The sequence below is a fragment of the Melanerpes formicivorus genome, unplaced genomic scaffold, assembly GCF_026170545.1.
Source record: "Melanerpes formicivorus ecotype bairdi unplaced genomic scaffold, bMelFor1.0.p_v2 SCAF_6, whole genome shotgun sequence".
In the NCBI taxonomy this organism is placed as follows: Eukaryota; Metazoa; Chordata; class Aves; order Piciformes; family Picidae; genus Melanerpes; species Melanerpes formicivorus.
The window spans coordinates 34,415,219-34,440,968 of NW_027142358.1; the positions used below are offsets into that span (position 1 = coordinate 34,415,219).

At 50.7% G+C, this 25,750-nt stretch overlaps 1 protein-coding gene across 14 annotated transcripts in view; it reads left to right on the forward strand.

Moving 5' to 3' along the window:
* The first annotated feature begins 524 nt into the window (after window positions 1-524).
* The window catches only part of TACC2 (transforming acidic coiled-coil containing protein 2), a 161,123-nt gene continuing 135,897 nt past the window's right edge, over window positions 525-25,750 (forward strand). For 9 of the 14 annotated variants that reach the window (XM_068140403.1, XM_068140409.1, XM_068140414.1 and 6 more), the window contains exons 1-2: window positions 15,258-15,370; window positions 18,349-18,426. In XM_068140403.1, the coding sequence (XP_067996504.1) occupies window positions 15,350-15,370; window positions 18,349-18,426 (99 nt within the window). In that variant the 5' untranslated portion in view covers window positions 15,258-15,349. Of the gene's footprint in view, window positions 678-11,149; window positions 11,209-14,243; window positions 14,823-15,257; window positions 15,371-18,348; window positions 18,427-25,750 lie in introns of those variants that run through there. The other 5 variants (XM_068140407.1, XM_068140404.1, XM_068140408.1 and 2 more) reach the window with 5 other exon arrangements.

The window sequence follows — 25,750 nt, forward strand, 5'->3', positions numbered from 1 at the left end:
CATAGAAGCTCCTTGAGTGCATCCCAAGTCTGAAGGGAGTAACGTTTTACCTTAGGTCTATGATCTGCACTCAGAGCTAAACGAAGAGGTTAAACTCAGCTCACTGATTCTACACTCAGCTGCAGAAACAAATGGTTTGAAGGGCTTGACACTTTAGACAGCCTGCATAAGAGCAGAGTCATCACAGATCATAGCCTTTTTGGTTTGTTTTGCCTTTACATACTCCATTCCATGTATGGGCTTCTAAATAGAATAGAATAGAATGGGATATCACTTGGTAAAACAAAGCTTGATTTGCTTTTGGTGTGGCTCCACCAGAAGCTCTTGAATGTAGGATACTGTGAAAATACTGCAGCTGGTCAAGATGCACCTAGAGAATACACCTAGAGAATACACAAGCCTCTGCAGGTTTGACAGAAGACTCAACCTATATATTCTTGCCAAATTAAAGCTGTCATGCAAGGCTAGCTGGGACTTGACAGGGCTCATTTCATTCTCTGGTTTCACAGCAAGCATATGATCCAGCTAGCACTCTGGGTCCTTGGTCAAACCCAGGGCTCAGCCAGCTCTGAGTCCTTCCAAATGGATGAGGGTATGTTTGGCTGCTTCATGCACAAACAGCAGCTTGCTGCTGGGAGTTTTGAAGGGCTGTACTAGGACTCTTCCCAGGTGAAAAGGTAAGGATGGTTTCTTTTCTTACCTGGATGAGATGTGCTTTGCTGAATAGAAGCAACCAGAAAAGATTGGCTGGTTGAGGCAAGCTGGCTGGCTGTGTGGTGTAAGCATTTTTGTCTTGCTGTGAAAGCAATGCCATTGGCACCGTGCTGAGAGCTGGCTGGGTAGGTGAACAGTTGTCATCTTTGCAACAGAGCTACTCCAGAAGGCAACAGGAGCAGTATAGTTGTGAGGGGGGAAAGCAGGACCATGAGATAATCTCCCCTGAGGCAATGAAACAAGGGACAGCACTGTGGCTGTGTCTGCAGAACAGATCTGATGAAGGAATTGATCAAATCAGACCAAATGCCATAGACTTTCCAAGCAGTTCCTTGGGAAATGTGATTGATTGTGGGATATGTTCTCCCATTCCCAATATTTGCTTCCTCCAGCAGTCCTGTGAAAAATAGAGCTACGGGGGGGGGGGGGGGGGGGGGGGGTTAAGCACTAAAATAGAGGAGGGCTTTGTCCCTCAGCCCTGTTTTGTACCATTCTGTGAAGTGTCAGCCAGGCAGCACCACTGGCAGTTTTCACTCCTCTCCTTTCACTAGATCTTGTGAAGCAGAATCCAGTTTTGTTGTTGAACTCTGACACTGTGAGCAACTCCCAGCTGAGGCCAGAAGCCCAAAGAATGCTGCATGAAGGGAAGGGGGATAAACACCCCCCCAAAAAAAAGCAGTATCTGAGACTCAGAATCCCAACTTTTACAGCTCCATTTTGCTGCACTTTGTTTCTCACGTGGTACAGCCTGGGAGTTCCCCAAGCCTTCAGAGGGACATGTGTGTGTGATGGGTTACACAGAGCTGCCCAGCATCAGCGCAGCTCTGGACCTATTTTTCTTCCTCACCAAAAAAAACTGGGCTGTTCAGTCTGCAGAAGAGAAGGCTCCCAGGTGACCTCATTGTGGCCTTCCAGGATCTGAAGGGGGCTACAGGAAGGCTGGGGAGGGACTGCTCAGGATCTCAGGCAGTGATAGGACTAGGGGGAATGGAATGAAGCTGGAGGTGGGGAGATTCAGGCTGGAGGGGAGGAGGAAGTTCTTCCCCATGAGAGTGGTGAAGCCCTGGAATGGGTTGTCCAGGGAGGTGGTTGGGGCCCTGTCCCTGGAGGTGTTTAAGCCCAGGCTGGATGAGGCTGTGGCCAGGCTGATCTAGTGTGGGGTGTTCCTGCCCATGGCAGGGGGGTTGGAACTGGATGATCCTTGTGGTCCCTTCCAGCCCTGACTGATACTGTGATACTATGAAAACCCACCCAAACAACACCCCCCCCTTTGATCAGGCTGTAAGGATTTGGGGCTTACATTTCTGTGTGTGTCTGTGCATTTATCTCAGCATGTGGACACAATTAGATGTGCAGTAATTGTGATGAGCTGCTGGAGTCAGTGCTGTGCCTACTTGTTAACTTTCTCTGTTACTCACAGTTTCCATGCCCCTTCCAACTGCAAGCTGAATATGACACCTAACCACATTCTTTATGAGAAGGAGATGGTTTTACCCACAAATTTGGAGCACTGCAGAGTTTTATTGAACCCATATGAAAACCTCTGAATGATGCAAGGGGGCAGGAGGTTTAGCTTCATGGTCTACATAAAGCTGTTTGGGGGGGTTGGGTTTTCTTTTCCTGCTTTCTCTGGTAGAGTCTTCTTGCACTGCTCATAGCAAAAGGTGCTGTGTGTCAGGGCATTGAGCATGGAGATGTGGCATGCTGATAAACTAACTTTAATATGTCTTAATTGTCATACATGCCATATTTAGCCCCTGCATGAAGACTCAGCAGCCTGAAAACAGTATCTGAGATGTGGCACTATGAAACCATTGAGACTGGTACAAAGATTTCAAGTGGTTTAGAACTTGCCCTTAAGCCTCTTGCATTAACATCTGCTGCAGCCTCATTGCCTCTTTCTGTGGCACATTGTGTTCTTGTATCTGAAGTTTACAGAGGTTTGAGTCAGCCTTACAGGCTGTCACACCTTTCAGATTGATATTGTTCCTTTCTAGATGTAGAGGACAGATGTGAGGCTGCATCTGGAGCTCTGAGTCTTGGACTCAATGATCCTTGAGGTCTCTTCCAACCTTAGTTATACTGAGTCCAGTCCTGGGCTCCCCAGTTAAAGAGAGGCAGAGAGCTACCAGAGAGAGTTCAACAGAGGGCAACAAATGTGGTGATGGGACTGGAGCACCTCTCTGAGGAGAAGCAGAGAGACCAGGGGCTGTTTGGCCTGTGGAAGAGAAAACTGAGAGGGGATTTATCAGTGTTTATCGATATCTAAAGGGCAGATGTCAAGAGGATGGAGCCAGACTCATTAAGTGGTGCCCAGTGACAGGACAAGGGGCAAGGAGCCCCAGCTAGAGCACAGGAACTTTCATCTGAACATAAGGGAAAAAATACACTACAGTGAGGGTGCCAGAGCCCTGGAGCAGGCTGCCCAGAGAGGCTGTGGAGCCTCCTGCTCCAGGCAGACTCAAGACTCACCTGGGTGTGATCCTGTGCAACCTGTTCTGGGTGACTCTGCTTTAGCAGGGGGTTGGGCTAGAGGATCCCCAGAGGTCCTTCCAACCCCTACCAGGCTGTTTCTGGGATTCTGAGGTTCTGTGACTTCACCAAGTAACCTTCAGAGTTTGCCTGTACAGCAAAGAAAAGAAAGGAATCCCATTTGGATCCAAGAAGACACGAATCTTGATTCACACTGAGCCGTTGACTGTGGAAGGTGGTGCTGCACTTTCTACTCCAGTCACACATCCATTTTAAACTGGACTAATTGTGTGCTTACCTGAAGCACAGTTACTCACAGTCTCCTGTTAAGAGTAGAAGTTTTCTCACAGGGCTCTGTGTTTCAAAACAATGGATGTAACTGGGAGGCAGAGTGCCACCTGTGACCCTGTATATGTCACCAGCCAGGGCACTCTCGTTAACAGCAGCTCCTGCTCTAGCAGCAGAGGTGGGGATTGGCCACCCAGTCAGGGACATGCAGCACAAGAAAGCTCCTGGGTCTTCAATACCCAGAAGAGACAGCAACAAGGCTTGCAGAGGCAGGTAGCACTCCTGCCTGAAAGATGCTGTCTGCAGAAACGTCTGTCAAGCCAAAAATCTTGAGTGCTGCTTTATCCCACACTGGTTGTCTGCTGTCATTTAAGATATTGCTGCTGCCTCTTGGGGTTTTGCACCCCAATAAACTATCATTTTTACCTTGGAGTCCACTGCCAAGTGTAAATCCAGTCACTGGGTTAGAATCACAGACTCCTAGAATGGTCTGGGTTGGAAGGGAGCTCCGAAGCTCATCCAGTCCAACCCCCTCTGCACTCAGCAGGGACATCCTCCACTAGCTCAGGCTGCCCAGAGCCCTGTTGAGCCTCATCTTGAATATCTCCAGGGATAGGGCCCCAACCCCCTCCCTGGGCAACCTGTTGCAGTGTTCCAGCAGCCTCACAGTGCAGAACTTGCTCCTAACATCCACTCTAAATCGGTGACAGCACTGTGTGCTAAGGTTATAGAGGAAGTTCTTCCCCATGAGAGTGGTGAAGCCCTGGAATGGGTTGTCCAGGGAGGTGGTTGGGGCCCTGTCCCTGGAGGTGTTTAAGCCCAGGCTGGCTGAGGCTCTGGCCAGGCTGATCTAGTGTGGGATGTCCCTGCCCATGGCAGGGGGGTTGGAACTGGATGATCCTTGTGGTCCCTTCCAACCCTCACTGATACTATGATACTGTGAAGCCAAAAGTGCAGCTGGAGGAGAACTGGGGCAAGGCTGCTTCCTTCCATTTATTGTATTACCTTGTGCTGATGTCTTAGCCATGAAAAGAACAACTGAATGCCAACAAAGAGAAAAAAACAGTGGATGAATAGAATCCAACTGCCAAAGCCAATTCTATCTGTTCAGCTGTCAGCTTCCTTCTGCTGTGATGATCAAAACCAAAATAACCACAGCAAATTAAACAACAACAATATTGAAACAAATAGATTTTGCTGTCAAAACCTTACTGAGAGGAAAGAGGACATTCACATCTTCAGGCACAAGGCTGGCTGCATACTCAGGCAGCCAATATTGTGGCCATTTGCAGAAGATTGCTGAAGGTCTTTTTGCCCCAAGTACTCATTCAGGATGGCAATCCCTGCTTGAAAATGCAAATGCAGTGTGCAAGTACTTAGGACATTAATTATTTTGTCAGCCTGGCCTCCAGGGAACCTTCTCCACACCAAAGCTGAGCTTGGGTACTGTAAAGCCTGTGACTGACATATTCATTAACGATGAGGAGATGCCACCTCTAAAGGAAGGGTGAACTTCTGAAACTGGATACTGTTTGTATCAGAGGGAAATGATAACAGGAGTATAAATAGTGTAGACCCAGCTGGACACAGCACTCTGTTACATGAGCTGGAATCTGTGGTGAGGGGAAGCTGCTCAGGTTTGCTGTCTGTCACAAGGGTGAAGGCTTGTGCCAGCTGTGACAACAGGGAGCAGCTCAGTTGGCTTTCTCTCCACCAACAAGGCATTAGATCAGCTTTCTAAAGAGGCACTGCCACGGCAGCCAACATCAAGAGCTCCAGTTTAGAGTAGGAAACGCAGTCCAGGCCCCAGCCGTGCTCAACAGATCGTGATCTGAACCCCAAGGGCTGTCTTTAACTGGCTTCTCAATCTTGTGTTGCATGCCTGCTTGCATCAAGGGACTCCAGAAGGGAAATAGGTTTAGAATCTTCATTCATGGCATTAGTCTTAAACATTATGACAGTGATGAAACCATGGCAGGACCAACACGGAGGATTTCTCCTTATTATGCAGTTGCTGTCATCTGAGGGGCAGAAAGTAATCATTTTAACCTTGCTCATTCTCTCTTTCTGATAACCTTTGTCTGTCTTTATGTACAAGCTCTTTAATGATCCTTTAGTGATGTTGCTGTTCTTGGCTGGCCCTTGCAAATAAGCCAAAGGAAGTCTTTTGGTCCTGACTTAGTGCCATGGTCTGGTTGATTAGCTAGGGCTGGGTGATCGGTCGGACTTGATGATCATAGAGGTCTCTTCCAACCTGGCTGATTCTGTCACCTTGAGATGTGATGGAGTCTTCCTGTGCAATGCTAAATCAGTACAACATCCCTGAGAGAAGCTCCTCACCCACTACACATGCCATGTGAAACACAGCCTGCTCCTTTAGATCAGCAATGCCAAACCAAACCAGCAATCACTGTCCCTCTGTTCTGCTATTCTGAGGGCTGAAGCCTGCTCCTAGTAGCACTCCTTGTCCAGGATTGCACAGCACAGGAATGGCCTCATCACTCCACCCCTCCACTTGAGCAAAAAGTGTTCTACTTTGTCAGTCAGTGAAGGACTTGCCTAAGCAATCCTGCCTAAATACTTGGATCACATGGATCTAAGTCTTGTGCTGACTTAACAGCTCTCAAGGTGCAGTTTCATTTCAAAGTAAATATTTTGGCAGCCAACCTCAGCATCTTTGTAAACAAAGACTCAGTGGCTTTGTGGACACTACCTGGACTAGGACATTACTTCAGTGGTCAGGGACTCAGTCTGCAGTGTTAGTCCTGCAAAGATCCAGTGTCCTTACTTGGACCAGAGCCTGAAAACTATCCCTGGCCTGGCTGTTAGCAAGTTGTCTGGAGGTGCCAGTCTCCTGAAAGAAGTATTTTCACAGCCTGCCCTCACTGTTGATAGAGCACAGCACATGTGCAGAGAGAACATTGGTCACTGCTAGCTATTCAGTAGCTGGGCTTATAACCCAGTCTATTCTCACTCAGGGGTCAAATAACTATCATCATCTGACCAGGGAAGTAACCATGTCCCTGTACTCGGCGCTGCTGAGATCACACCTCCAATACTGGGGTCGGTTTTGGGCCCTCCACCACAAGACAGACACTGAGGTGCTGGAGCAGGTCCAGAGAAGGGAAACAAAGCTGGGGAAAGGTCTGGAGAACTGGGCTGGGGAGGAGTGGCTGAGGGAACTGGGAATCTGGAGAAAGGGAGGTTGCAGTGAGATGGTCTCTTCTTGCTAATATCAGGTGGTAGAATGAAAGGAAATGGCCTGAAACTGTGCCAGGGGAGGGTTAGGTTGGAGATTAAGAACAATTTCTTTGCTGGTTGGCACAGGCTGCCCAGGGAGGAGGAGGAGACACCACCCCTGGAGGTGTTCAAGAAAGCTGTGGCCATGGCACTTGGGGACATGGTTTAGTGTCCAGGGTGGTGTGAGGTTGCCAGCTGGACTCTATGATCTTAGAGTTCTTTTCCAGCTGAAACAGCTCTACCATTCTGTGATTCTAGAATGAAAAAACAGCTTCAGGCTAAATGACCTCTAACTGAAGATGAGGATATAGCCTGAGCAGGACCAAATACGTGCCTGTGTGCCTGTGCCAACATGGTCATGTGCAAACCATCCATAAGCATCCACCCCCACAGCCCATGGACAGTCTCTGAGTGTTGGAGGCTTTCTAGAAGCCCAAGGAGGAGCCCTGCTCTCCTGTGATAACTGCGTGGGCATGAAGGGTGTGTTAGCACAAAGCACGGAGAGCAGCTGCAACCTGCCACATCTGAGATGTCAACACACACCTCAGGCCAAGAAAGCAGGAGATGAAATACTGCTCCCACCTGCAATTAGGGAGAGACAGTCGCTGACAGCTGCTGCACACTCCACAGATGAGGGAGGAGGAGAAAGAGAAGGAGAGGGAGAGGGAGAGGGAGAGGGAGAGGGAGAGGGAGAAGGAGAAGGAGAAGGAGAAGGAGAAGGAGAAGGAGAAGGAGAAGGAGAAGGAGAAGGAGAAGGAGAAGGAGAAGGAGAAGGAGAAGGAGAAGGAGAAGGAGAAGGAGAAGGAGAAGGAGAAGGAGAAGGAGAAGGAGAAGGAGAAGGAGAAGGAGAAGGAGAAGGAGAAGGAATGAGTGTCTTAGCTTCTGAGCAGCTGTATCACAAAATCACAGAATCAACCAGGTTGGAAAAGACCTTTGAGATCATCCAGTCCAGCCTGTCACCCAACACCATCTAATCAACTAAACCATGGCACCAAGTGCCTCATCCAGTCTGTTTTTAAACACTTTCAGGGATGGGGACTCCACCACCTCCCTGGGCAGCACACTCCAGTGGCCAATCTCTCTTGCTGGGAAGAACTTCCTCCTAACATCCAGCCCAAACCTCTCCTGGCGCAGCTCTGCCTCTGCTCTGCAGTTCTCATTAGCTCTCAGAACACCAGGCCTTATTGCAGCTCTTCACTCTCCCTTGTATTTCCACTGAGGCTCTTGGCCAAGGGGAGAAGGAAGGAGGGAATGCCTGGACAGAAGAAGCAGGTGAACTCTGCAGAGTGGAGAGCAAGGAAAACAGTTTGAAGGATGGATCTGAAAAGAGGCAGGAAACAATTCACCTTGTGATGCGTTCTTCCCATGCTTGATGTGTGCCTCTAGAGATGTGTTAACCCAGCTGCTGCCCACCTTGCTCTTCTGCCTCCACACAGCATGGATTTTTGTCTCTCTGAGCCGTGTCCAACCATCCCCAGTGCTGTGGCTGGACACCACAGCAGGCAGACCAGCTCAGGGAGCACAGAGCCAGCAGGTTCTGACCTCAGGCTTCCCACCACTGCTTCCAAAGCTTCTCCCCAAGTCAGAACAACGTTCTTCCTGTCCTGCCTCTGAGTTTCAGGAACAGGGATCTTTCACTCTGTGCATTTAGAGTGTGAAAACACAGGTGCACTCTGCCAGGCTTGAAATGCACAGCCATGGGTGTCTCATCACACAAGGATGGGGCAGAGAGTTTTCATGTATCATAAGCAGCTGTTTACAAAGGGCAGGTAGCAATAATAAGGAACCCACTTGCAGTCCAGCACCATGATGAGATAGAGTGACCAGGTGAGCTATGCAGCTCAGCCTCTGCTGTAGCTCCCACCCTCTGTTAGCTGGGTGTAGTGCAAGGAACTTAAATACAAAGCCTTTGTGCAGGTCTCTACAGCCAGACATTCCATGTGGCCAAGGAAAGAGTGAGCCCCACTGTGCAGAGCTGTGTCTCAGCTGGGTCAGCAGCCTCCCCACTGGCCTGAGTGCTGCACGTGGAATCTGCTGAAAAAACTGCTGCTGGAAATGTGCTTTGGAAAGAGAAATGCACCCCATACTTGGGAGTTAGTTTTTGGATCATACAGACTTTATGAACTACTACTGGCATCACTTTTGAAGTCTGGGTCCTCTGCATTACTTTGAGGTCTGCAGTCAGCTCAGAGGAAAGGGAATATACACGTGCTCAAAGTGTCTAGTGCTCAGTCTGCAAGAGAAAGACTACTGAGGTCCACAGAGGTAGGGACTGAGCACCACTTCAGACACTCTGGGGTGGCTGTGACCTCCTTTGTGAGACTGATGGATAAAAGACAAAGCTTGTCAGAGATCCATGTCTTCCAGGCAGGCAGGATACCCTGAGGTGTCCAATGTGACACAAGCTGTCATTTTTAGGCAACAGAACCACAGAACTGTCAGGGTTGGAAGGGACCTCAAGGCTCAGCCAGTTCCAACCCCCTGCCATGGGCAGGGACACCTCACACTACAGCAGGTTGCTCACAGCCACATCCAGCCTGGCTGCAAACACCTCCAGGCAGGAGGCTTCCACCACCTCCCTGGGCAACCTGTGCCAGGCTCTCACCACCCTCATGGGGAACAACTTCTTCCTAACATCCAATCTGAATCTACCCATTTCTAGTTTTATTCCATCCCCCCCGAGTCCTATCCCTCCCTGACACCCTCAAAAGTCCCTTCCCAGATTTCTTGGAGCCCCCTTCAGATACTGGAAGGCTACAATGAGGTCTCCTGGGAGCCTTCTCTTCCCCAGCCTGAACAGCCCCAACTCCCTCAGTCTGTCCTCACAGCAGAGCAGCTCCAGCCCTCTGCTCATCCTCCTGGCCCTTCTCTGGACACCTTCCAGCCCCTCCAGATCCCTCTTGTAACAGAGGCTCCGGAACTGGACACAGTGCTCCAGGCGGGGTCTCACCAGAGCAGACTAGAGGGGGAGAATCCCCTCCCTGGCCCTGCTGGCTGTGCTTCTCTTGCTGCAGCCCAGGCTCTGGTTGGTTTTCTGGGCTGGAAGTGCTCACTGCTGGCTCCTGTTGAGCTTCTCACCCACAGCATCCCCAGGTCCTTTTCTGCAGGGCTGCTCTCAAGCCAGTTCCTGCCCAGCCTGTACCAGTGCCTGAATCACACCTCAGATTTCCAGCATCACCTTGACTTATGACTGCATTAAATGAAACAGCACTCTGGAGGTGCTGCTCAGAGGTGCAATGCCAGACTCACTTTATTGCAGCTGGGAAAAGATCCCTGGGTAGAATGTGAGCCAGAATGGAGGAGCAGGCCCCTGCTGCTGTAGGAAGGGTGCTTCCTGCTGGAGGGCTGTACAAAGTGAAGTCAAATGCCAGCACAGTCAGGCAGACTGGAGCAGGCTGGGGAAGGCTGTGCTGACATCACAGCTCTGCCCCTTGGTGGGGTTGGCTCCCCTGGGGCAAACCTTTTTATCTTCAAAGGAACAGGTGTCCTCTTCTACACCTTGTGCACCAGGAATGCTTAGACTGAAAGGTTGGAAGCAGGGAGGAGGAACTATTTGTACAGAGCCTAAAAGGAAAGTCTTGTAGGCACTCAATGTCTCTCACTGCTTTCCAAAATCACTTCTAAGGGTACTCTGTACAAATAAAGCCTTCACATTTCAGCTGCTACCACTGCCTTGCCCAAGTTCTTCGTTACCAGGAGCACGGACAGAGCTTCTCCAAACCCCTTAGCGACACTGAGAGGCTGCATCTCACAAGAAGCCAAAACTCTTTTGGATGACAAAGTTTTCTCCAGGTTCCAGGCTGTGGGAACACAATTCCCTCATCCTTTCATCCCTGAGTGTTGTGATCTTGCACCCTGCCCACCTCAGAGCTCCAGGGTGCACTGACAGCTGTGCTGCAGGAGTGCCCTGAGGTGCAGCACCGGTGGCAGCAGGAGCAAGGGGAGTGTGCCACAGGGGGGAGATTTCCAGGCCAAGCTGTCACACTGATGGAAACTAGCCAGGAATGAGAAGAATATGTTAAAACTTTCTCATTTTGCTTGAAATTATCATTAGAGAAAACCTCTTTTGTCTCTTCATAGCAGACACTCAGAGCCTCCCTCTGTCTTTCATGCTTGGACTCTAAGTGGAATGGATCAGCCAAGGCTGTGCTGAGCTGTCTCATTTTCTGTCCTTGAAGCCCTCAGCCCTACCTTGCAGGCAGTGCTGTGGTTCCAGGGGCAGTTGCTGGCTGTCTCTGGGGGGAGGGTAGCAGTACAGCATTTCACAACTCGGGACAAAAGGCCAGCTCAGCTTTTTGTTGCCCAGCAACACCAGGACTTTACAGCAAATCCAGCTGCTGAGGTTGCCAAGCAACATCTTCCCCATCAAGTTGTGCACTTTGAAATCATTCTGTGTTTACTAATCCTCATTATGGGATTATGCTTTCCCTCCTAGATCCTGGTACTCACTCTGCTAGAGCTGGTGAGGAAGCAAAGGCTGAAGGACTGCCACAGGTCAGTTGTTCTTGCAGGTCTCCACAAGGTTCTGCTAATATGCTGAAGCTAAGGATGATCTTGTGTTAGTTCCATCAAGAACAGAGAAGAAGTTCTGCACAGCACCCCTCTTACCTATGAGAAGAGGGCCCCTCAATTTAAGAAGGATATTGAGACTCTTGAATGTGTCCAGAGAAGGGCAAGAAAGCTGGGGAGGGGTCTGGAGCACAGCCCTGTGAGGAGAGGCTGAGGGAGCTGGGGTTGCTTAGCCTGGAGAGGAGGAGACTCAGGGGAGACCTTCTTGCTCTCTACAACTACCTGAAGGAAGGTTGTAGCCAGGTGGGGGTTGGTCTCTTCTCCCAGGCACCCAGCACCAGAACAAGAGGACACAGTGTCAGTCTGTGCCAGGGGAAGTTTAGGCTTGAAGTGAGAAAAAAGTTCTTCCCAGAAAGAGTAATTTGCCACTGGGATGTGCTGCCCAGGGAGGTGGTGGAGTCACCATCCCTGGAGGTGTTTAAAAGGGATTGGATGTGGCACTTGGAGCCATGGTTTAGTTAGTCAGGAGTTGTTGGGTGATAGGTTGGGTTTGATGATCTCTGAGGTAATTTCCAACCTTACTGATTCTATGATTCTAAGAGCTGCTTCCTAGTGGTGCACTCAGTGCTTCAGCAGAGCTCTGCCATGCTCCAGGGGAAAGTCTTTCCACTCATGTGAAAGCAGGGACCAGAGAAATGCACTCTCTAACTTTGGCACTATTTATACTGTAATTTCAGGTGAGCTCAAACTGATTTGCCTCATGGAAGCACCTAAGGCAGCAGGCATTCAGTGCACAGGAAGCTAAGATATCTGAGTGGCGTGTGCTTGACACCTCTACCACATATTGTACCTGCCAGGAATGCATTTGATAACTCATGGCAGATTGCTTGGCTCTCACTGCAATGCCTAGAGCATGAGCCAGCTCACCTTTAACCTGAGCTCTGCTTTCCCCTAGTTAGAGTCTTCCAGGCCTCCTGGGTGAGACCTTCTTTTGATCATGAGACACAGTCTCTCCCTGGCTGAGCATGAAGTGTGAATGAGGAACCACAGGGGAATTCCAGCAAGGACGGCTGCAGCAGCCCCATGTGAGAACTTCTCCCACCAGTCCTGTCCAAAAAATCAAAGAGAATAAATCCAGACTTCAGAGGATGAGGAATGCTCTCCCACTTGGTGGTTTATGCAAACTGCTTTGACTGCAGCCTGCAGTACAGCAGGGAAGCAGCATCTGCAGGGGTGGGAACAACCTGCAGTGAGCAAGTGTTTCTTGGGACAGGACCTGAGTGCATCCTCATTTGGAATCACAGAATCACAGAGCTGCCATGGGCAGGGACACCTCACCCTAGGTCTGATTGCTCAGAGCCACATCCAGCCTGGGATTTAGACATCAGAGTGGGTCAGAACACTGACCAAAGATCTGATGTCAGTGTTGTGAGGTGGAACTGCTCTAGCTCCAGAGACCAGAGAGTGTGGCTGCTGCCTGTGAGCTGGCAGGTGGCTCCCCTCACTTGCCATGGCTCATGGTTCTGGCAGTAGGGAAGCTGCCTGCACGGCTCTGCACACTTTGAGCAGGGTTAGCCAGACAGAGGGCTCCTCCTCTGCATGTGTTGATACAAGTATGCAATCAGAGCAGCTCCCAGAGAGCTGTGCCCCCCACAGTCAGTGCCAGACAATTGTTTTTCAAGGCAGCTTCTTCACTTACACTTGGTGGCATTTTCTGCCTTCCAGTTTCGAAATGGAGCTGCACCACAAGCGAGTTCAGTTTCTGTTTATGAGCAAAAGATGCAGCTGGCAGAGGTCAGGATGCATCACCAGGCCTGTGTTTCCCTGGGCTCCCACAGGATTCTTGCTCTGCAATTCGTGGCAGAGAGCCTACACAAAACCATTGCCTAATTTGCTGTCTATAGGCAATGCATTTCACAGTGGCCTTATTTTGCTTTCAAAGCAAGAGCACGGTGAAACTTGGGCTGGATGAAGCTCAGCTTCCCTGGATTCTGATGTAGGCTGGGAAAACCAGGGGAGCTTCACTGTAGGCCCTGACTTTTCCATCTTGAACTTATCATGGATTTATTTGACATATTCTGCCACCCAGACACCACCAAACCCACTCAGATGTACTTCACAACCTCCAAAGAGCTCAAGGAACACAAGTAGTTTATTTCTATCTGTGGAGTTCATCTCTGGTCAGTAACAGTGGCTTAAGGTGGTATAATCATGCACTGCTGGATCACCAACTTCCTAACAAGGTATGGAGGAAAAGCTACTCCTGCAGTCCCTGGCCTTCCAACTGTTCATTCCAGCTCTTCACGAGAGGAAATGGCCTCAGACTGTGCCTGGGGAGGTTTAGGTTGGGTATCAGGAAACATTTCTGTACTGAAGCAGTGGTCAGGCATTGGCACAGGCTGCCCAGGGAGGTGGTGGAGTCACCATCCCCAGAGGTGTTCATGAAAGGTGTGGCCATGGCACTGTGGGAGGCAGCTTAATGGCCAAGCTCCTCTCAGGCTGATGGTTGGGCTCAATGACCTTAGAGGTCTTTTCCAGCTGAAACAAGTCTCTGATGCATATGCCTGGTGTTTTCCAGCCGGGTAGTTGTAGACCAAGGGTTTGTGGAACAGAGAACAACCACGGGAAAGGCAGCAGACAGCTGCTCTATGAAATCTCTTCTTTATATGATTAAGAATATGACTTTTCCATGCTGGAGTCAGTAAGGCTGCCTGGCAGCTCCTCGAGGTGCCCTAAACCAGTAGCTGGCAGTTCCACTGCTGCGTGGCACCAACAAGCATCACTTATTAGTCACTTGGAGTAGCCACTAATGCCAAGTACCCTGCCTTTTACTATCAGCTGTCTTCCTGAGCACCCCTTTGTGGGAGCAGGCTGGGCAGCGAGCATTAATAGCAACAATTAGCTCGCCCTTAAACCTGTACTTCTTGCAACATCACATCGCAGAGGGTTTTTGTCACGTCTCCACCCTTCAGGATGATTAAATGGGAAATTATTTCAGCCTAACCTGGGCAGGAACGTCAACATCAGAGGTGTCCCTGAGAGCTTTCCAGCGTACTGGGAGAGAATGAAAGGCAAACTTCCACACCTCAACAGCTTTACAACCCAAAAGGCTGAGCAGACTTTTCCCCCAAGACAATTTCTTTTCCCTTGAGAGCTCTTGCATCCCTTCGGTGTGCCGCTGATCCTGCTGCACTGGGCAAGCCCGGGGGGGCAAGAAGCGTCGCTTCTGCCACGAGAAACGAACAGCAGAAGGGAAATTCGCTTGAACCAAACCCCATTCTCGCTGGGGTGGCCTCAGTGCCAAGCTCTGGAGCTCGGTGCTCTACGGGCAGAGCCGCAGCAGTCTCCCAGAAGCAGGGGGAGGCCCGGGCGGAGGAAGCACGACTTGTTTTCTTTTTTCGCCCGGGGTGGAGGCGAGTTGGTTGCTCAGCAGGTTATGGAGGTGGGTCCCTGACAGCAAGCCTGCGTTTCATGCGAGTCTGAGGAGAAGCAGGCGGAAAAATAAGGTGAAAACTCCTGAGGTGAAGATGGAAGGGATGGTTTGAAGACACGCCGGGAAAGTGTCAGTGCATCCAAGGCTGCCAGATGACCCCTGGAATGTAAGTGTGAAGCGAGAGGGTGGCTGGGGCTCTGTCTTTCGGGACAGCCCTCCCCGTTCTCCGCAGCTACAGAAGTCTCTGAGGGCTGAACAGACCAATCTGGTACTGGTGAGCAACTCCTGAGATCCAGAGCGTTCAAATAACTTCAATAATGAGATGTAAATCGTGACATATCCGCTAAAAAACAAGATGAGAAAGATTATCTTTCTGTTAACCTGTGCTGAGCTAATGAATGGATCCTTAGCATGTTTTTAATGTGTGTTTGAAAGCCTATACATATGATAAAGTGCCCGGAGTTCACAACCTGAGGAAAGCTTCGGCGCCGAGGCAGGGTTTGACACAGGATGCATGCGAAGAGGGCTGCAGCAGCGCTGCAATCTGAGCTGTTATCTCGCTGTGATTCCTGCACTGTTATCCCTTCTCTCGTTATTGCAGAGTCTGTAAGGACTTTATGCCCTCTTTATGGCATTGATCTTCCTTGGGAAGCGGATGGCACCACGAGAATTGTGTGAGAAGGGAGGCAGTTCATGCTCCAGGGAAAGCGAAGAGTAAGCAGGCAGCGGGATACGTTGGCAGGGCTTTGTGCTGGGCAGCGCCTTGGCCGTGCTGGTGTAATTTTCTGCTTTGAGCCCTGTACCTTTTAATAAAATCCTCTAAATTCAGTATTTTATTCCTTCAGCTGAGGGGGTCAGATCTAGCCTCTAACTGCAGCTGCTCTCCTTAACAGAAGCCAGTACTGTTGAGTTGGTGCAGCAGCACCGAGAGTGCATTTGGTGCTGGAGTGACTCCACAGGTAAAATAAAGAGGATACCATCGATGTCCTGTTGAAGAGCCTGGGAGGCAAAGTCTGACTTTTCCACACCTGATGTACAAGACCCCACTCCAATTAACCATGGAGATATGGACAGATTCATTCCTTCCCCCGCTGATGTTATCGCTGTGAGGGGACAGCTGCGGGGGCTTTGCATTTCCTGGTGTTTTTACATGCTGTCTGTGGAATCAGAAAAAGAGCTGAGGAGGCAGAAGCTGGTTTGGTCCCGGCAGGAATGCCAGGGGAGGCACTGCTGGGGAAACCTGCTGGCTGCTGGGAGCAGCCCATGGCTGCAGCTAAGTTATTACTGCTCTCCTCTGCACTGAAACCTCACTGAGCTGTTCTGTCAGAGTGAGACTGCTCTGTTCTGTCAATACATCCTCAAAATGTTCTACTCTTAATCTGCAGTGTGGGAACATTTGGCTGAGCTGGGCCTGAGGAGGTTTGGGTCTGCACAATGCCTCACAGCAGTGACTCCGTGCTCGGGGAGCAGTCACTTTGCAAAGGGCTCAGTGCCTGCTTTAAAACAGAGGAGGTTAGGGCAGTAATCTCAGCAGCTAAAACCTAATGTTGCTAATTAATCACTGAAAGTGCAGCCCTGGCCTCGGCAACTTCAACAGGAGCAAGTTCAAGCACCAATATATCCCCTGAAGACACGCAAGTTTAAACAGAGCAGAGCTTAAAAGCCCAGGGCTGAACTTCTCTCCCTTTCTCTCTCCAAGCCTCCCGTGAAGAAAACTAATCTTTCACGCTTAAAAACGTGTGCTCTGATACTCAGGAACAGCATTCCTTAAGAGCTGATATGGTTTCCTTGGCTAACAAAGTGCAATCTTTCTTTCACAGCCTGACTTTAATGGGGGTTTGCTTGACAGATGCCACAGACCAAGCTCACATTCTTGGAGGGGGAAAAAAACCCAGAGTTGAAGAGGGTGTTTGATTTACACCCCTCCAGCAGTGCAGCAAACAGTGCATGGAAATGGCTGAGCCCCAAAGTTAAATGGCTAGAGCAAGAAGTAAATGGCTATTATGGCCTTCCAGCATCTGCAGGGGGCTCCAAGAAAGCTGGGGAGGGACTTTAGAGGGTGTCAGGGAGGGATAGGACTGGGGGGGATGGAGCAAAACTAGAAGTAGGTAGATTGAGATTGGATGTGAGGAAGAAGTTGTTCCCCATGAGGGTGGTGAGAGCCTGGCACAGGTTGCCCAGGGAGGTGGTGGAAGCCTCCTGCCTGGAGGTGTTTGCAGCCAGGCTGGATGTGGCTGTGAGCAACCTGCTGTGGTGTGAGGTGTCCCTGCCCATGGCAGGGGGTTGGAGCTGGCTGAGCCTTGAGGTCTCTTCCAACCCTAACCATTCTCTGATGCTGTAGGTGACTCTGTTGTGCAAATTTATCAGTGAGTATCCTTGCAAAAAAAATAATACAGCAAGGAGTGCTGCCTGGGGAGACACTAATCCTGCAGCTGCTGCACACAGCTTTAATGCTCAGAGGATTTTTCTGGCTTTAAATAATTAGAGCTGAAGCAGTATCAAACAAATAGGAATGAAGTTGGGCAGATCCTGTGAAGTGCAAAGCAAATGTGTTCAGATCATAGCACTGTAAGGCAACAAACCCCAAGAAAAGCAGGGTACAGCTCCAGTGAGAAGGATTACAAACCCATCCATTTAGGCTTTCTTAAAGCTCCCCAGTTCAAGAGGGACAGGGAACTACTCAAGAGAGTCCAGGGGAGGGCTATGAGGATGATTGAGGGACTGGAGCCCTGCCTTGTGAGGAGAGGCTGAGAGCCCTGGGGCTGTTCAGTCTGGAGAGGAGAAGACTGAGAGGGATCTGATCAAGGCCTATCAATAACTGAGGGATGGGGGTCAGGAAAGAAGGGGCAGGGACAGCCTCTGCTCATTTGTGCCCTGGGTCAGAACGGGGGGCAATGGATGGAAACCACAACACAGGAGGTTCCACCTCAATGTGAGGAGGATCTTCTTCCCTGTGAGCCCTGGAGCAGGCTGCCCAGAGAGGTTGTGGAGTCTCCTGCTCTGGAGCCCTTCAAACCCTGTCTGGATGTGTTCCTGTGTGACCTGTGCTGGATTCTCTGCTCCTGCTCTGGCAGGGGGGTCTCCTGAGGTCCCTTCCAACCCCTGACATCCTCTGATCTGTGATCCTGTGAGTGTGTGTATGGAAAGTGAGTTCTGTGGCAGGAAAGCTCAGGTTTATGCTGTGGTTCTGACAATGTGAGCCTGCAGCTCAGCCCAGGGGCTCCAAGAAATACAAGTGGCTTGAATACAGCTATAATGATAATATTTTCCTAAGGGTTGTCCATCCAAAGTATCTCTGGCAGGGAAAATGCCTTTGTGCTCAAATGATATGGGATAAATCCAGCAAGGGAACAGCAAAGCTCAGCTGCAAGGAGTTTCTTTCAGCAGAAGTGGAGGCAGTGGGGGGAAGACAGCAGAGAGACAGCAGAAAATAAAAGCAGTAGGAGTTCTCCTCCCCTGATTTGTGCCTTAAAATCCCTGTCAGATGAAGGTCAGGAGGGGCAGCTGAAAAGGGTGCCTGGCATGATGCTCCCCTGATAGGCCCAGGGTTGTTTTCTTGTGGTTTTTCTCTGTTTGGTTTGTCTGTGAGTTCTGCTTGGTTGTTTCTTTGGGATGCTCTTCAGCTCTTAGTTTGTTGGGTTTGGTTTGTTTGTTGTTTTTCAGAAGGCTTAGATCTTTTTCTTTTCTTCCAGTGCTCTTTCATCACTCTCTGTGTAACACTGGACCTCACCATCAGCATGGGCAATGAGAACAGTAGTGCAGAGAGCCAGGTGAGTGTGACGGGCTGACTGCATTCTCCTGCCTGCCTTGGTTCACCTGAGCACAATCCCAGGGCAGCTGGCCTGAGTTGAGTGCAGGTGTGGCCCATGCCACAAACATCAGGCTCAGGATAAAGAGGGAAGACTGCTGAGGGGCTTTCCATTTGGGTTTCTGCTCTTGCTTGGCTTCCTCTCCCTGCTTGGCTTCCTTCTCCTGAGGACTGCTCTGCCGTTTGCTGTGCCTGCTGCACCCTTGCTGAGCTAAGTGTAAGTTTCTGTCATTTCTGCTGTCAGTGGTATCAGTTTTGCTGTTTCATTGCATCTTTTTGGTTGTTTAATGTGTGAGTCCCTTCTCCTGATTCCTCTTCTCTGCTGATCACTGAGTGACAGAGCAAGTGCCATTGTTTAGCCCCAGACACAGGCTAAATGTGGACATGCTCCTTGCTAGCCTGGAGCAGACCCTACAGAAACAGCTTTCCAGGGCTTCCTACCTCCCATTGACCTCCTGCTCCCAGTCACACTCTCATCCAAGTGTCACTGATGGTAACTGAAGGCAGCTTTTTGTTTGCTTTCTTTTCCTGTAGCAGTGATGCTGCTATGCAGTATCACAGCAGTGTGTGGTTGCTCCGTGGGGAGCAGGAGGCATGGAGGATCCCCATGGGGTGAAGAGGGCTGGCTCATCCCACCTCCCAGTCTGTGAGTGGGGCAGCTGTGGGCAGCTCCATCCCTGGGCATCAGGCACATCCCTGGAGAACAGTGCAGGGCAGGATGTGCCCATGTGGGTCAGCTGGCTGCTGGCAGGGCAGGACTGTGGGAGAGGAGGAGACCAACATCCTGTGGCATCCCTGAAGACAATGTCCCCCGGGGAAATGACAAGTACTGCTGTGCATTTTGCTTTCTCCTCTGTTTTCTGAGGAAGCAAATAACCCAAAGCTGGTCATCCCACCTCTCTTACTGTCCACTGCTCTTCAAATGCATATCATGTTACTGTGAGGGTGGTAGAACACTGCAACAGGTTGCCCAAGGAGGGGGTGGAGGGAGCTTCTATCCCTGGAGACATTCAAGGCCAGGCTGGATGGGGCTCTAAGCAGCCTGATCTGTTCTGGGATGGATGTCTCTGCTTACTGCAGGGGGATTGGACTAAATGAGCTCTAGAAGTCCCTTCCAGGCCAGTGCATTCTGTGACTCTATAACGTGTGGTTATCCTCTGTCCTTGCTTGTTTTCCACTGTCAAATGTGTAGGATGGGCAGGACAGGCAGACTTGCCAGGGTGGCCAGCCCTTCTGCAGAGCCCACTTGTTTGTCTCAGCTCTTCTGCTGTGACCCTGCTGGGGTTCCTCCACTTGGCTGTCACAACTCTGACTGTGTTCTGCAGCTAACATTCTGTGTTAGTACTTTCCCCATATTTCAGCTTCCCCATGTGAAATGCTGGCTCTAGTTGATCGGCACAGCTCTTCTTTCAGACCCCAGGGTGCTGGGGATGAGCTCCAGCACCTGAGCAGCTCCCAGCCTTCAGCCTGCGTGCCCACAGGCAGCTGGGCAAGCTCCTCTGAGCCCTGGTGCTCCTGCTGGCTGTTTCCATGCCCTCTGAGCAGTGCAGTAGCTGCACACCTTCCACTGTCCATCTTCAGTTGGGAACAAAGACCCCTTCCCCATTTTCTGCACAAGAACTTTGCCTGCAGCATTTCGTGAGGGTTTGCTGTTGCCCTGCACGGGCTGCTCCTTCAGTCTGCCACCTCCAAAGTCATTCACCACTTTTGCTCTCTAAAGCATTGCTGCCTTCCTCTTCTCCTTCCATTTCATCCACTGGATGCCAGGAGTGCCAGGGACAGCAGAACTTTCCCCAGAATTGAACATTGAGCTCAACAAAACCTCTGTGAGGGAATGCTGGGGGTTTTGCTTGTAAAAACTGCGGAAAGGGAGCAGCCTGAACTAAGGGTCTCACAAAGCTTCTCTTGCACTTCTCTGGCCAGCCCTGTTCTGCACACCAGCTCTGTCCACTCAGAGAGAGTCATTTTGTTCCTGCCTACCCTCTTCTGCTTGCAAAAGGTTGGAAAGTTGTGTTTCAGATGGAAGGAGTTTTTAGATCAGTCTCTGTGTCCTGAGCAGCATAAAAAGACAAAGCATAAGGCAGGAAAACCAAACTCCTGAGGTGCTTGAGAGCAAATGTTTGAGCAGAGTGTGGGTGTTGGAGGAGGTGCTGGTCTCTTCTCACAGGCAATCAGAACAGAGTAGAATAAACCAGGTTGGAAGAGACCTTCAAGATCATCAAGTCCAACCTATCATCCAACACCACCTAAACAACTAACCCATGGCACCAAGCACCCCATCAAGTCTCCTCCTGAACACCTCCAGTGATGGTGACTCCACCACCTCCCCAGGCGTCCCATTCCAATGGGCAATCACTCTCTCTGTGTAGAACTTCTTCCTCACCTCCAGCTTAAACCTCCCCTGGCACAGCCTGAGACTGTGTCCTCTTGTTCTGGTGCTGGCTGCCTGGGAGAAGAGACCAACCTCTGCCTGGCTACAACCTCCCTTCAGGTAGTTGCAGAGAGCATTGAGGTCTCCCCTGAGCCGCCTCCTCTCCAGGCTAAGCAACCCCAGCTCCCTCAGCCTCTCCTCACAGGGCTGTGCTCCAAGCCCCTCACCAACTTTGTTGCCCTTCTCTGGACACACTCCAGCAAGTCAACCTCCTTAGTGACAGAGCAAGAGGGAATGGCCTCAAGATGCTGCAGGGTAGGTTCAGGCTGGACATTAGGAAACACTTTCTCAGGGCAAGAGTGGTCAGGGGTTGGAATGTGCTGCCCAGGGAGGTGGTGGAGTCCCCAAGCCTGGAGGGGTTTCAAGGTGGTTTGGATGTGGTGCTTGGGGCTGTGGTTTAAGGGTGACCCTTGCAGAGTTGGGTTCTGGGCTGGACTTGGTGATCCTGAGGGTCTTTTCCAACCTGGGTGTTTGTGTGATGCCTTCAGAGAGTGCCTGCCCATGCCAGGGTGTTGATGGCAGCTGGCTGCCGGCCAGCATGGCCACTACTGATGCTTGTGTGGTTCTAGCATACCCCCAGTCTCCATAGTCATTAATGCTTGCTTCCACTGATAATTACTGCTGCTCTAATATTCTCTGGTGAGTAATGCCAAGTATTTCAGGGCACACAAAAAGGACTCTGTGTGTTTGCAGACAGCTGTACATCCCTCCATGCAAATGCAGCGAATTCTGGGGCACTTCTCACCACGGTGTGCAATTATCTCTGCTGCCCTGTGAATGAAGGGGGGCTGGGGGGGATGAAGGGAGAACAAAGAGTCAGAGTTGTGACAGGGTTCTTCATTTGAAGCCTAGTGAAAAAAGCTGGAAGGCTACTCCTTCTCTTGTGAAGAAGGCTTTAACCATTAGAGCTGAACTAAAGCTTTAATTCAGGTCTGTGAAGTGGCCAACAGCAGCCCCAGTGGGAAGGGTGGATTTATGGGGACAGATGAGAAGGAAAGAGACCTATAAAGAGCCTCTAATTATTTAATACCCATTTAATGCTGGGCCTACATTTTTCCCCAGCTATGGGTGGTTAGAAATTGCTAGGCAAGCAAGCCCTTCTGTTTGGGGAGCACACCAGTGAGCTTGCAGATGATTTTCCCAGTAGTGCTTCATATCAGTCTTAACAGCCTCCTCCTGTGTTCTAGGGCTGCTAAGAACCTGCTCAGAGATCTGCTTCAGCTAAAATTATATTGGCAGAAGATGGCAAGCTATAGGATGATCTCTCTCCCCCCCCAAGGCCCTCTGCTGCTACACCTCATGTACCTGCCATCCTGAAACCCCAAAATGTAGAGAGTTATCAGGCCTCCATTCAACTGCCAGGCAAGGAACTCTTGTGGGCTGGTGCTCCCTCTCAGCTGAGGTGGGCAAAGGAAAACAAGCTGCAGCTGGAGTGGAGAGGATGACTCTGACTCTGCCTTTGCCTGCTGAGCACAGGTCACACAAGCAGATAGCAAGGTTAGGTTACCCAGAGCCACCAACCCAGCCATGGAGCTGGGCTGTGTTGAGCACAGTGCAAGCTCACCCTACATGTGTTCAAACAGACTAAGGCTCCACCACAGCAGCAAGCTGGGGAGAAGAGACTTATGCTGACATGCCATGGGTGTGAAGACAGAGTGGAGTGCCCTCAGGGGCTCAGAGGGGTCATGACCACAAGCAGCAAAGCCTGGGGCTGTTGAGTTGCTCTTGCTGTAGCTAAGAGGGAGCTGTGTGTGCTGTGAGGAGTGCTAAAGCAAGGGTGAGCTGCTGACTGCACACACACAGGTCTGCAGGCAGAGTACTTTCAGTGGGCATTGCTCGGGGGTAGAGCAGCCCTTTCCCTGGGGAAAGCTTGCAGCTGCTTTCAGTAGATGTAATCAGAGGTTTTCTAGTGCCATGGTTACTGCAGAGCACTTTGCTTTCCTCCCATCAGCCAGCAATGTGCCCTCGAGGCCAAGAGGGCCAATGGCATCCTGGGGGGGATTAGAAGGGCTGTGGTGAGTGGATCAAGAGATGTTCTCTTCCCCCTCTGCCCTGATGAGGCTACATCCAGAGTATCAGGGCACCCAGTTCAAGAAGGACCTCAGAGAACTGCTTGAGAGAGTCCAGCTCAGAGCCACAGAGCTGCTGCAGGCAGTGGAACATCTCCCTGTGAGCACAGGCTGAGGGAGCTGGGTCTTGGAGCAGGGGAGCCTGAGGGCTGCCCTCATTGCTGGGGATCAAGATGTGCAGGGCTGGAGCCAGGCTCTGCTCAGGGATGGCCAAGGGCAGCACCAGGGGCAAGCTGGAGCAGAGGAGATTCCATGGGAAGAGAAGGGAAAACTTTGTCACTGTGAGGGTGCCAGAGCCCTGGAGCAGGCTGCCCAGAGAGGTTGTGGAGTCTCCTCCTCTGGAGACATTCAAACCCTGCCTGGATGTGTTCCTGGGTGCCCTGCCCTGGGTGCCCCTGCTCTGGAGGATGTTTTGGAGTCCCTTCCAACCCCTGTTGTTCTGTGTGGTTCTTGTACCTAAGCAGCAGATTGTTTGAGGCTTCCATCAAGTGCCAGTCCTTGTGCTCCTCTTCCTCTGTGGATTTTAATTAAGAGTATTTGTACTTAAAACTCTGCTCCTGTAGAGACAAACCGAGCCAGCAGCCAGAGCAAATTGCTCTATTACTGATCAAAGGAGACAATCCTGCTGTAATTGCAGAATGCTTTCTGGAGTCTCCCTTAAGGAGAGGCTGCTTTTGCATCTGGTCATGTCATGATTACATCCAGCTAATTAAGTGATCAGGATGCTTGGGCCAAAGAAAACAACCCATCAACAGAACAAGCCATGTGTCCACTCCTCTGACCTAGAGTGGGTTAAGTCATATCCCATGGGCACAGTTTCTGGTAGCATAGAATAAGCCAGGTTGGAAGAGACCTTCAAGATCATCGTGTCCAACCCACCCAAACAGCTAACCCATGGCACCAAGCACCCCATCAAGTCTCCTCCTGAACACCTTCAGGGATGGTGACTCCACCACCTCCCCAGGCAGATCAATTCAGGAGCCATGAAATTGTTTAAGAGTTGCAGCAAGTGTTTTTGTTTTGGGGTTTTTTTGCTGTCTCAGTTCCATTTTCAGGGAATGGAGTCGATGCTGAAGTGCAGTGGCAGGAAGAAGGAGCCAGGCTGTGGATGAGTAACTTTGCAGCCCTCTGCAGCCAGCCTGGCAGGGAAATGAGCAACTGCTGCAAAGCAGTGTGGTGAAACCTCCCCAGAGAGCTCCCCCTGTACACTTGTGCCTGACAGCAGCCTGCTCATGTGTGAGCTGCTGGGTGAGGATGTGTGGCCTGCTGCCCTTGGGGGGGGGCACATGTCTGTCACCTCGGTGGCTGATCCTGAAACCAGGGTGCCACAGGGCTGACCTTTGCTCTTCACCCTGGCGTTCACCTGCACTGATCCCCATCCCTCTGGAGATGCTGCTGGCCAGGAGTGAGTGAACTCCTAGCTGGCAGACTTTGGAGGGGGGTGGGAAAAAAGGTGTTAAACCTCCCCATAAGTTATAATGGAAGGCCTGGAGAGAAATAAGAGGCAGGCTGTGGTTGATGGATTGGGATTTGCAAAGGCTTGCTCCAGCTTCTCCCCCAGCCAGCAGCCAGAGGGAGTGAGCAGGAATGGAAATTTCATGTAACTCTTCAAGGCTTGCTTTTAGCCAGTCAGAGCTATGGCATGCTCCAGCAACTGCTATAAAAGGCTGAGTGCTTCATGGAGGAATGCTGCAGGAGGCAGATGTGGAGGCAAGCAGCTTCTCTGGGGAGAAAGGAGGATCCAGGGAGGCTCACCCCTTTGGAGGGGTCTGACTGCAGCTGCAAGGCTTAGAACCAGACCTGGCTTGTGCCTTGGGAGCAGGAGCCTTGTGGCTCCTTGAGAAATGTGATGCTGCTGGAGGTGTTCTTACACAAGGCTGTGGTGGTGCCCAGTGCTGTTGCTTGGCTTTGAACTGGGAGGGGAGGCTCAGTGTTTTGGGAGCCAAGCTGTGCACAGGCTCCCATGCAGCATTCAAGGAGTGTTTCTGGTATGATAACTCCAGCCAGGGCAGAGCCAAGCACCTCATCCTTTTGGCTGCAGCCTTAATGGACTTGGGCTGCTTTCTCTTTTTTCCCCAACTTTTAAGCTCCTGTTCAAAAGCCACCAGGAAAATGAAGTGGTCCTGTAGGTTGACTTTGTTCTTGTGGGATCCAGCCCTTGTGGAAAGGCTTCATGCAAATTGCATTGCAGGTTCCAGAGGAATCAGTTTGTCCATTTAAATAGGATGCTGTCTTGGAGGAAAAAGCAGGGGCTGGTTGGTTTGCTTCTCTGTGGCAAACCCTGTTGGGTTTCTAAGTTACCCTAGGCTTGGGGAATAAAAGCTGGCCAAAGAAAACCACTCCTGAGAGAGTCTCTCTCCTTATTTTTAGTGCACTGACTTCTTGGAGGCTTCCAATTAAGTCACTTTTGATGCTATCAGAATCCCTTCCAGAAAGGAGCACGCTACACTGGAAACAAATGTGGAGCAAATTTAGCTGGGAGCCTCTGTAGTAAATCACTTCAGAGGCTGCCTGAGTCGAAAGCTCAACAGCAATTTATTTAACAGGAGCTGCCTGATGATGGCTTTGAACAAAGCAGTGGCCTTTCTAATTGCTGGCACAGATGCCAGTGACAAAAGCACACTCTGCAAAGCTGGTTCAGCACTTGATCTGCATCACTACCTGCAGTGCAGATTGGGAAACCTGACAGAGAAGTGGAGTTGTGTGTTTTCTGCTGGCTGGCAGAGAGTCACAGACTGCTCTGTCACCATTGCATTAGCTTGGAGGACCCCAGGAATTACTGCCAG